This window comes from Crocodylus siamensis, chromosome 7 (assembly GCF_052110815.1).
Source record: "Crocodylus siamensis isolate JL-2025a chromosome 7, ASM5211081v1, whole genome shotgun sequence".
In the NCBI taxonomy this organism is placed as follows: Eukaryota; Metazoa; Chordata; order Crocodylia; family Crocodylidae; genus Crocodylus; species Crocodylus siamensis.
The window spans coordinates 78,035,253-78,047,634 of NC_143401.1; the positions used below are offsets into that span (position 1 = coordinate 78,035,253).

The 12,382-nt window shown below is 40.1% G+C and overlaps 1 protein-coding gene across 2 annotated transcripts in view; it reads right to left on the bottom strand.

Annotated features, from left to right (window-relative positions):
• Positions 1 to 12,382, bottom strand: part of DOCK1 (dedicator of cytokinesis 1) — a 553,358-nt gene that overhangs the window by 468,545 nt on the left and 72,431 nt on the right. For both annotated transcript variants that reach the window (XM_090058391.1, XM_090058392.1), the window contains exons 4-7: positions 10,558 to 10,613; positions 8,675 to 8,771; positions 6,360 to 6,508; positions 2,343 to 2,478 (exon numbers count right to left, since the gene is read on the bottom strand). In XM_090058391.1, coding sequence (XP_089914517.1) covers positions 2,343 to 2,478; positions 6,360 to 6,508; positions 8,675 to 8,771; positions 10,558 to 10,613 — 438 coding nt within the window. The remainder of the gene's footprint in view (positions 1 to 2,342; positions 2,479 to 6,359; positions 6,509 to 8,674; positions 8,772 to 10,557; positions 10,614 to 12,382) is intronic.

Here is a 12,382-nt window from a genome sequence, read left to right on the forward strand (position 1 = left end):
TTCGGGACTGTGCCAGAGGTGGGAGGAGCAGTGAGAGGAGTCAGGGTCACACAGAGCAGTGGGGTGGAGCATCCGCACTACACATTGGCCAGTGGTCCACGACTCATGTGGCATAGCCCACATGGCATCCAGCCACTGCTAGCAGTCCCCAGGGGCTTAGAAGTTGGACAGCCCTGTGTTAAGAGAAGAAATCTAAACTTCATTTACTGGAAAGGCTGAAGAATACCAAGATTTCTTTCTGGGTCCTTCTTAGAACTCTGTTCAATCAAAAAACTTTAATTTTCATTCCCTGCTCTGTCAGCTCTCCCTTATTAGTCAGATACTGATTTAAATAGCAGTCATATTTTCATTCCATCTATGCTACCTTTGGTCCTGGGTATGACTGTAAACTGCATCTGATTGGAGGGCCTGGTGACAACATGGTTGGGCTACTTGTGGTTGGGTAACTCTTATAAAATACCACAACGCTATAACCTGCAAAGCAAGTATAGGGTGCCTCAAAACCCTAGCCCCCACTGCCTTGTGGATACTCCTTGGCTAGAAAATGCTAAGGGACATCATCCTGACAAAAACATGCCCTCATCAAGGCATTATGCAGTCAGCAAGAGTTCTTATCTGTTGCTCTGTTAGAAGCTACAACCATCGAGGCACTGAACATCTGGACTCAGAATCCAAAGGCCAGACTATCTCAATGGTCTAAAGGGTGGATGGTAGGTCTTGAGCAGCCTCCACTCCTCCATACTCTTGCCTAGGCATATGCATCAAAGGTCTTGGCGTGATGGTCTCACGACTCCATCCAAGTGGATGCATCAGGGACTGGACTAAACCTCTTATACGTACACCATGATCCAGGGAAGGTGAATAGAGAAAACATAGGGTACTGGCTCTTGTAGCCTTTCCCCAATTTTCATTTTTCAGTCTTCATCAATAATGAATTATTTGAGCTTCTGCGAGTACTTCTATTGCTGTTGCTGGCTTTTCAAGAGCACCAGCAAGACGGTTCATTGCTAAACCAGCCAGAACCTTCTTAATTTTACTGTACTTGCCTTGTACAAGCAGAAGTTGAGGCAATAAAGCTATGTACAGAAGATCAGGCATACTAGTTTACACTATTCCCACCTTTAGTTTAAATTGCAGGAGAGAACATGAATTTAAATTTCAAAAACTGGAAAAGCCAATTGTTAAGCTGAAAAATTGCTTCTCTCACATCTGATGACTAAGTACAGGATCCTAAAGAAAATACTAACTCATCTGAATTACAAGGCAGAGGGTCAGAGCAGTTAGAGCATCTGGCTATGGGCCTTGCTCTAGACCAGGAGTGCTCACCTCCGACTGACTCAGAGAGCCTTGGGATCCAGCCCACGGGGTTTCCCACAGCTTGGAAAATTTGGTGGCAGGGGAGCAGTGACAGTAATACCAGCCCTCCCGGAGGACAAACTCCAAGCCCTGCAGCGTGGGACAGAATTGAGGCAAGACTCTCTTCCCACATGTCCTAATCAGAGCCAAGCCAGGTCCCCTTCTCCCTGGGTTGTAGCCAGGCTGTACCTCCTTCCTACCCTGAAGAACTAGGCTATACCCCCTCTTCCTGCTGCAGGGCTGAGCCATGCCTCTCTCACCTGTGCTGGGTTGGGCAATGCTCCCTTGCTTCTTGCTTGTGAAGCCAGGTTGGGGCTTGGACAGCACTCCCCCCCACCCCCAACAGGGCCAGCCACATGCCACCACACAGCTGGATTGGGGCTGGGCTGCTCCCCTCTACATGGCCAACATGGGGCCCTGCAGGATCTGGCCTGAAGAGGGATCAGGCACTTCCCATCCAGCCTGACAGCCAAAAAGCTTGAGCAATATTGCTCTAGACTCCTGTCAAAGAGAGCACCAAATTAATGCAACTGTAAAATGTTACTAGGGAGACAAAGACAGATAGATATAATCAGATCACTCCCTTGTGTGCCACTGACAGAAAATGGTGTACCTTAACCACACTGGTCCAATGGAATATTAGCTTTTGGGGGGCCTATGGCTCTACTTGAATCTAATTTAATCTTCAAGAAAAGAAACCCTCTAACACATGCAATTTTGCTATCTATATGCATCTCCTCTCTCAAGTCATTTTTATTACTAGTATTTCAGAATTTAATTTCTTGAAGGTATTTTTAAAAAAGGAGTGCTGTTATGAGACAAGTTACAAAGCAACATATTTTTGAGACTTTCAAAACTGAAAACTCTTCATAAACATAAGATCTTGTAAAATTCCTATTTCATCAATCAATAATTTGATGGTTATGAGTATGAATTCATGAGATGTTCAATTTTTAAAAAGAACAGTTATAACCAGCTTATCTTACCTTTTCTTCTAATAGTCTTTCCTCAACTTGTTTAGAAGCTATTTCATGGGCTCGGAAAAGGCTGATTGTACTGGTTTGCTCTGGATCTAAAATGTTGCCATCTTCATCCCTCACAACCAGATCCAAATCAAGAATTCTGTATTAAAATGTATATATGCTTGTAAGTTAATCATCATCATGTGTAAATGACCACATTTAAACATTTGTGTGTGGAGGTTTGTGCTCTGATTCATGCAATAGTCTGGGCAAAAAATCTCTGGAACGCAACATATGACTTGGTAAGTAAATAGAGGTTTAGCTTTTCACCCCCTTATCTTTTTATGCAGACATTGCTGTGTTGTTTCAGAAAACCACAAAGCATTAAGAAACATGGCAAGATCCTTCTGTATCCTTAAGTCACAGAGTTACAGGGCACAGACAGAAGTGCAGCTCCCTGCTGTAACTGAGAACACTTAGCGGGAAGTGTTCTGAGTTACAAAGATCCCCAGGACCAAACAGAAGTTCACTGTTGGTTCCAGGGGGAGGGGAATCTAGCTGCTGGCTATGAGCCTGCAGCTGGTTTTTCTTAGCGATGGCCCATCCTCCCTCCCAACCTGTCCCTGCTTCAGAATGGGAGGGGAGGGGAAGGAACTCATTCTAGGAGTTCTGCAGTCAGTGCTGAGGGTGAGGTGGGTGAATTGGAGCCCCCTCACCTCAAAGGGGCTCCAGTGCACCCCTCCCCACACCCTCCAGCGAGGACTGAAAAAAATCCCAAACTGAACTCCCTCCACTCTCTTTCCCCCCTCCCATTCTGAAAACAGGTCAAGGCTAGGTAGTCAGTGCAGACACAAGTTACAGAAGATGCTGTTTTGAAACGTCTTGATTTGACACCTTATGCAGTGAGAGTTCAGATTTTCTCCCAACTAGCCATTTTTAAAGCAGTCTGTCTGCAGCTGCATACTTGTGTTTGGTCACAACTACAGTCTGCTTTCTGTGAGCAGATCAAGTGAAAACAGTTGCTTCTGTCTGCACACCAATGACAAAGGTTAGTTTCTTAAAGAAGAAAGACTCTTTCCTTAAACCAAGCTTCTCTTCTAATAGAACCATTCCTTTATCATTGTGCCAGCCACAGAACACGCCCTAAGACCATGGGATAAAAGAACTTAAGTTCACATTGCTCTAATTTCTCTACTTCATTAAAGGCCCTAAGGAGGGAAAGACATCATCACCTTCCAAGCTTCATCGGGAGATTTTTGCTCTGCTCTCTTGTGAATTTGTTTTGGTAGCCTCCATCACCCCTCAACTACTCAACTGTGTGATTAGTGACTTAGAGTCATCAGCACTGAATCTACTGCATTTTCACCTGCCCACACAAATGGCTGCTCTCTGAAGAGTCAAATACATCTGCCTCATCTAGAGAAAACACAGGAACCATTCTACAGAGGTTTCCTGCAACTGAGCAGAAAAAAACCAAACGATCACAATTCTCCAATTTGTTTACGCATGCTAAGCAGAGTGGTTGAGCAGAGAGGGAAATTTATTGGAGCAGATTGTTAAACGAACAGAAGCAGAAAGTATTTGACTTTTATCTTTATATTTTTCATTAACTTCCCCAGTGGCATTTCGAAAAACATATTTAAGTCAATTCTCAAATGCTCCAGTTTGTTTATAAGTTTACTGTACAAATGAAAACAGACACTGGTTAACTTCACAAAACTAACTGACCCAGTCTCAAAATTTCATATCTACCCATTTAAAAATGAAAATACATATGGTCACTCTGAGAAGCTTCTTAGTTATCTAAATAAAATTAAAAATTGAAATGCTGCCTTTATGTATACACAAATTCTGTTTGCATAGCCACTCTTCAGAAAACAGAAAAAGCAGTTTTATTAAATCTGCAGGATGCATAAAAGAAAATAGTAATTTGCGTGTCATTTTAGACCTAATGCAGTATGTGGTTACACTAAAAAGGCACTGCACCCTTTTTATTCTGAATATTTACTTGAAAGTTCAAACTCAGTTCTCTCCCATACTCTTCAGGGAATGCTCTGATCATTTAATTAGTCCATCAGAACATTATGAATAAAAAGCACAGTACAAGATGCGTTATTGTATTTGAACACTGAGCATCTGGAGGTTATTCAGAATAACTTTAACCAACTCCTTAGCCAGATGGCAAAATACAGTAGCCAAACAAATAATATCAACAACATCTGGCTAATTGTCTACTGGGTACAACAGTCCATATCTTGGATTATAAATACCAAATTACTTACTGAATGGAATTAGTGATTTTTTTTTTAATCACTGTTTTTGCTGATAAAGTATGAGCACAAGAACTGCAGAATCTGCAGTATTTAAATAACAAAGCAAAGATAACTGAATTCTCATGAGATAATCATACCACAGGGGCATTTAAAGGCAGTTTTGCTGAACAGTCTTCATCTCCCAAAAGAGCAATAAACATAGATAACCCATCCCTTCCAATATTCAAAATGCAATTTTGCACTTCTTAACTTGTCTAAGATGATGGTAAGATTGCTCATTTTCAATTTAAAAAATGAAATCATAATTGGATAGGAGAGAATCCTTTTTACTGTACAATTATTTAGATCTGCAGTTAAAAAGTTAACTTTTCAAATGCATGGCTCTTGTCACCCAAATAGTTAAGAGGTTTACCTTTATTAAAGTCACTTCATTTGGTTACTTCTGATGCATGCTCCACTGTATATTTTTCATTATTTAGGTACCATTTCTTGGTTCTATTCGTATCTCCTGGATATCTATGACATTTATTTGACTACTAATACTACCTAAGTAAAAAGAACAATGAAGTAACCTGCATTTCCCAAATACTGTAACACTTGTCAATACAAGTGCAAGGTACTGTACCTAAGGAGGAAGAACTAGCAGCATACCTACAGGCTGGTGAACTCCCTTCTAATCAGCACAGAGACAGAAAAGGATCTTGATGTCATTATCGATTCCAAAATGAACATGGGCCGCCAATGTGGGGACGCAGTCAGGAAGGCTAACTGCACCTTGTCATACATCCACAAATGCATCACGAGCAGGTCCAAGGAGGTGATCCTCCCCCTCTATGAACACTGGTCAGGCCACAGTTGGAGTACTGTGTCCAGTTTTAAGCACTGCACTTCAGGGGGGGATGTGGCCAGCATCGAGAGGGTCCAGAGGAGGGCTACTCACATGATCACAGGGCAGCAGGGCAGGCCCTACAAGCAGAGGCTACAGGACCTGAACCTGTTCAGCCTCCACAAGAGAAGGCTAAGGGGGGATCTGGTGGCCATCTACAAACTGGCCAAGGGGGACTAGGAGGCTATGAGAGAGGCCCTGCTCCACCGAGCACTACCGGGAGTAACAAGGAATAACAGCCATAAGTTGACTGAGAGTAGATTTAAGCTAGATATCAGGAGGCACTACTTCACAGTCAGGGAGGTTAGGATCTGGAGCCAACTTCCAAAGGAAGTGGTGCTCACTCCTACCATGGGGGTCTTCAAAAGGACACTAAATAATCACCTAGCCAGGGTCGCTTGACCCCAGCTTTCTTTCCTGCCTATGGCAGGGGGTTGGACTTGATGATCTGCTCAGGTCCCTTCTGACCCTACCAACTACAAAATAGAGCATAAACAACAGCAGAGCGCAAATATCAGGTGGTTCTGGAAAGGCAAGAGCCATTTATGTTGCGTTGGCAATGAAAGCTTAAATGACATCTTGAATGAATAGGATGTTTGCACTTCTCAACTGACCTAAAAAAAATCATAGCTTTAATTTGACACCAAACTGACGATATAACCAAGTTTATGAGTGACAGCTTAATAGGCAAATTCTAGTCTACATGTTATAATTTGTACTAGATTTAAAATGTTTTTATATCCCATTTTGACTTGCTGTTAAAGACTTACTTAAAACTACTAGTACTACTTAAAGATTTACTTCCTTCATACATAACTGCTCTATACCAGGTTATATCTTCTCCCCACACCCCCAAAAATACAAATTTTAGTTATCACAAACCTGTTTCCATAATCAATTTTGGCAGTCACTTTCTTTTTCAGTTCCTTAAGCTCATCTTGGGGTAGAGTTCCAGAGAGTATTTGAGATCTCCATTCAATAAGATCATATATCATATGTCGCACGCTGCGAAACATTTCTCTATTATCTTGCTGTTGAAAAGACAATAGTTAAATAAAAGTTACTTAAAAACCTAAATAAGTGAGAATCTTTTAGTTATACATGCATGACAAATTAAACACATGGGCCAAGAGCTTTAAAATGGTGTCTAAAAATTTGGTTTTAATGCTAACCACTTGGCTGTTCCTTCCCTGGAACTGTCACATTCTCACACATTTTGAAAAACACTTACTTAAGTATCTGAATGCAACTTTAAGAATGTAACTTTGGGTTCCTTTAACTATGAACCATGATTAATTCAAGAGCAATTTAATGTATCAGGACATTAAGTATCCTGATATTTAGTTGCATCAGGATACTTAATGATTCACTATCAATAGAGACATCTTTTGGTTTATACAGAGGTGGAGCGGTGCGAGGGTCAGTCTTTTTTTTCTCCTCAAATAATCCAAGCATCACCTTATTAAAACAGGAGAAAAAGACACAAATGCAGATTTTAACAGTGTGAATTTGGACTACTGCATTATTATTGGTAATATTATATTACTTCTTCAGTGCGTAAATAGTGTTTTTAGTAGCACATAGTCCAAGAGTGGAAAGAGAAAGAGAAAAAAATATAGGAAAGCACAGAAAGTGAATTCAACCAATCTACTATGAAAAAACGCCTTGCTTTTCAGTATACTATACAGTATAGTTTACCAGGGCTGCAACAACACTTATTCTTTTCTCAAAAGAGGAGTAATTTCTGGACATACAAGGGGAGAGAATACCATTTCCAGCCCTCCAGGACGATAAGAGATAAGATCTTAAAATCCTTGAACTCATGTTTCCAAAGCTGTTGTGAGATATGTTAATTGATCTGCCATCATCCCACTTAAAAGGAATCAGAATTTAAATATTTCTCATGCATAAGACAGCCTCATGATATTCCACAATACCATGCCTGGTCATTGATTCAGTAACCAAAAGGGAAGACTTCCACTTTCTGAATCACAACTCGACTCCCTAAGCCTAGTTAATCCACTCATGCCCCCTTCCTCTCTCACACAGACAATGGGTTTTCCATCTCAGTATCTTTTTGATGGATACACATTAGTCGAACAAAAGTTATTAGGCCCAACACAAGACTAATTGGTTGAAATACAGTAACTTGTGATGAGATCAGAAAAGATGGATATAATCCCTTTAGCTTTAAAAACTACAAGTCTATAATCTGTCTTCTCATATCTGAAAGGCCTGCTGTTATGGTTCTCTATTTAGGACTGAACTGTATTTTATTTCTAGAGCTATTAACTTTAAAATATATATGCTAAATTAGGGATTGACAAAATACAGCCTATGCGTCAGATCTGGCCCACTAACTGATTGGATCTGGCCCACAGGCAGGCATCCACCAATTGACTGTATCCAGCCCATACTGTGCTCCCGCCCGCACCCCCAGTTAGCACCATCCCAGCCCCAACCAGCGCATACAGCTTCCCAGCAGAGCTGCTGCCATAGCTGCCTGGATACTGCTTGGCTCCCCCTGCATCCAGAGGCTCCTCCTCTTCCCCTGCTGCACCTCTCCAGGCAGCAGGTAAGTTTACAGGTTGTAAGAAGCTCAAGAACAAAGGTTGATGCTGCCCGAGAGCCTTTGTCTCTACTACAGCCCTGTCCCCACTGTCACCAAGCCACAACCAAAACAGGGTTTCCTAGAAGCTGATCATGTCAGGGTTCCTTGACAGCTCCCCACTGGGCGGGCTGTCAGAGAAGCAACTGCTTTTCTTCCCTCCTTCCTTTTCCTTTGAAAAAGAAGAGGAGGAGCACTGTGGGATAGTGGGGGTCTCTCTGTCCAAACATTAAACTGGTCCTTAAAAGACAAAGTTGCTGTTTGAAACAGCAGCTTCTTTGTCAAGGATGTGCCATTTTTATGGCACATCAACCATTTTCTTAGCATGACAAACAGCACGAATGTGTGAACAGTTGATCTGGTTGTGCCAAAAACAGCTGATATGGCCAGACAAACGTAACCTCTGCCTAAGCCTTTAGAGGAAAAAGAGTGAATATATGCAAACAAATTCCCTATGCCTTACATTCTGTTTGTTCTTAAAGTTCGGCATATCTAGTTTTTACTTTTCTAATGCAAGAAGATTTATCCTACTTCCCAAAGTGAAATCCATAATATTTTATATGATTTTAAAATAATATGCCATACTTACAACATACAAATGTCGCCATATTATGGACCACTCTCGTAATGTTGTGGTAACTTCCTGAATCAGTGGGAGCTCATTGGGTATAACAGTTTCATGCTGTCTACATTTTTCAAAAACATTTTGATAGAATAGCAAAATTATTAATATGGATAGAACTTGTAGAAGTAATTTGCAAGTTTCAAATCTAATTCAATATTGCCACAATAAAGAAAGAACATGTGCCACCATATTACAAGATATAAAGGATGCATCACACACATATATAAAAAAAGAGGCACTGCATGTATCACTATGGCTTAATAGAGCACCTGGGTGTAACTTGAAAAACTAGCGTTCTATGCCGAATTCTGCCACTAACTTGGTGTGACCTTGGGCAAAGCCCTTGGCCTCAGTCTGTCCACCTGTAAAATAGGAATAGCTAGACTGACTTTCTTTGTATAGAGCTATGGTACCTCTCAATGAAAAATGCTACATAAAAACTAAATATTATTACTGTGGCTTTTTTTGTATATTGTATTATAGCATCCTCAACTTTCATATAGTGAAATATAGACATGCAATGTTGGTGGCAATTTACAACATAATACTCACAAGAGTATTTTACTTCATATTTTTGAGAATGTTAGGTATCCATTCCACAACACTAATAATAAAGTAGGCATAATATTATTTGGGGCTTTTTTTGTATCTTAGATTTATCAATCAGGATGAAAAACAGGTATTTAGCATGTACAGTGCTATGACATTAAGCATATACTTTTAGCAAAATACATTAAAAAAACCCAAAACCTGGCTTGCAGCTCTTGAGGCATTTACCCATCTAAATAACTTCCTTTAAAATTATGCATCATCCAAATATAAAACAACAGATAGACCTTTTAATATGTCAAAAGTAGAGTACCGGGAGGTAGTTTTGTAATCAGCAAGAAAGATGTCATTATGCAGTAATCATATGATTAGCAGTGTTATCATTTACATACTTAACAGAGTATAAAAATAAATCAGGAAAAAAGGAGGACCTTTTAATCTTTTTCACCTAATTTCATAACCGGGTGATTGTTTGTCAATTCCACTCAACTTTTTTTTGTTTCACTAAATATATTTTAAATGCCATCTCTGACACCAGTTTTGTGACCTTTCATATCCATGGCCGCTATGTAGGAAATAACTTCAGATATCAACACAGCAATTTAACAACCACTGTATTAACAGAAAAGGCCAAAGTGTCTGCACTCAAGCAAGTTTAGGACAGTGAAAGGAACACCACAAAACCTGATGTTGTGGCTCATTAATAAAGATAACAACTTTGGTAGAACCGCTTCTCAGCAAAGCACAGATGATTGATTTGTGGTCTGAAAGACCCTTTACAATGAGGAGCTCAGTCTACTCAATTTATTGAAGAGAAGGTTAAAACGTGACTTGAGTATCACCCATAAGCATCTGCAAAAGGAGAATGTATCTGACAGTAGCAAACATTTCAGACAGGCCTGCAAATAAGTTCCAATGACCAGAAACTGAAATCAGAAAAACTGAAATGAGACTTATGGTTTGTTTTTGTTTTTTAAATACGTATGGTAATTATTTTCTATTTGAATAAGTTATCAAGGAATTAAATAAATTTAAATCAAAGCTAAGAGTTTTACTGTACCTGCCTATTCAGGTCAATATAGTAATCAATACAGATGAAACTGGTATTACTTGCGTTATGCAAGCAGTCAGACTAGCCTCTCTCTCTCAGATGTATGAATTGATCCCCAAAAAAGTATTTAGACCATCAGTTCATCAGTCAACTGAAAATGAAATGTTACTCCCCCAATGAATCCAATAAAATTTCAACTACATAAATATAAAAGAATTGGAGTCTTTTAAGCCGAGTCTCCACTCACCCTTTTCCTTCAACTATGGCTTCTTTAAGGTGAATGTAAGTTGTAGGAAATATGCCCTACAAAAAATTGGGGAGAGAAAAGTTAATTTTATTCTAAGTAACCAGATGCACATTCCTGGTTAGCTATAGTCACACATTCATATTACCAGTTTACACATACTCTTATAAACAGCATTACAGAAACAGACTCTTACAACAATAGAACTAAAATTATTTTCCAAATTTCACCAGAGCAGGGCTAGCTCCTCAGATAAAAATGCATGATCTGTGTGGGTTCTACATGTCCATATAGTCACACTCCTACTGCATCAGTTTTCCAAGCTCAGTTCCACAAATAGCACATACACATATAGACACTATTAAAGCCTTTTTCTTTTAGGTCTGGTAGATTAATAAAACAGTTCAATACAAACCTTCTGCATTGATTATTCCACTTCTGCCCAAACCCATAGATTCTGTTGCTGCCTTTCTGAAAACCTCTCCTTCCCAAGATTTCTATTCCTGCTATAAGATGTTGCATCTACCCCAAAGTTATACTGCCCCTGATCCAGCCTCTTCCCACTACCTATGTAACAGAACAAACTCCTAATTATAGGAAACACTGTCTCTAGACCTCACATAACCCAAATAAAGGCAGCTGAGTCAGGTAACAAGGGCACAGACGTACACATACTCTGGGCCCTTCTAGACATGGAAGGAAACATGACTGTGGGATTGTGAATTAGATCCCACCATGCCTCACTGCTGGTGCAGGGGAAGCGTCCTCACTGATGGGGCCTCCCAACTACAGGGGCACCCAGTGCTCCTCTAACTGGGAGATCACATCAGCTGAAGTATTTTGTGTGGGACATGGGGTGCCCAGATTACATTAGCTGTGGTCTCCCAGCTGCATGAGTGCATGGGGAACCCCTGCAGCTGGGAGACTGCATCAGCTGTCATCTCCCAGCTGCAGGGATACATGAGGTGCCTATACTTTGGAGCTCCATCAGCTGACAGGGCTTCCAGTTGTGGGCACATAGCTTACATATGCAAATTAAGGCTGGATAGAAACTAGCTATAAAAATTACATATTTTCTAGCTCTAACTTTATAGTTGGTTGAACCTTTTTAAGGGATGATAATTAATTTGTACATGTGGTTAGAATTAATTGCGCAATTAACCAGGTAATTGTGTAATACATGCAACATGTAGAGGGCCCCCCCAAGACCAGTTCTATACAGACTTTAGCAAAGTTGTAGAACAAATTTCCTACCACCCACTTGACTACCTCATCATCAAAATAAACTCTAAGTTAAAATAAAGAATTAGAAAACAAATTCCCAGAGTTTTTAATTCAGAACTATGGTGAAAGTATTGTACCTTAACATTCAAAATCCCTAGAACAAACTAAACACAGAAGAATTTTGCCTGTGTTTCAGACTTTTCTGAATCAACTCAAAGATGCCTAGACTGAGTCTCAAAAGGTAGATAAACTTTTAGAGAACAGTTAAACCTAACTCTATATATAACAGAATGCTGGAAAGCTTTGCTTTCTTTGACGCAATACAAATCTCTGGCTTAGATTTCTATATATTAATACAAACAATGATTACTTTGTACAGATGGGTAATTGTGTAAACTGCGTTCAAATGATAAACTTTCCTTTAAATCTCCCAATCCCATGAATGCTGAAGACACTAGGGTTGAAAGAGGGAAGGGTGGAAAGGAGTGGATTGTCACAACTGAAGGGCAAACATAAAAGCAGGAAAGAATACTAAGTGTCATAAGAACTAACAAGAGATACTTGTGAGAAAAGAGAGCATCAGAAAGGCAAAGATGGAACGGGC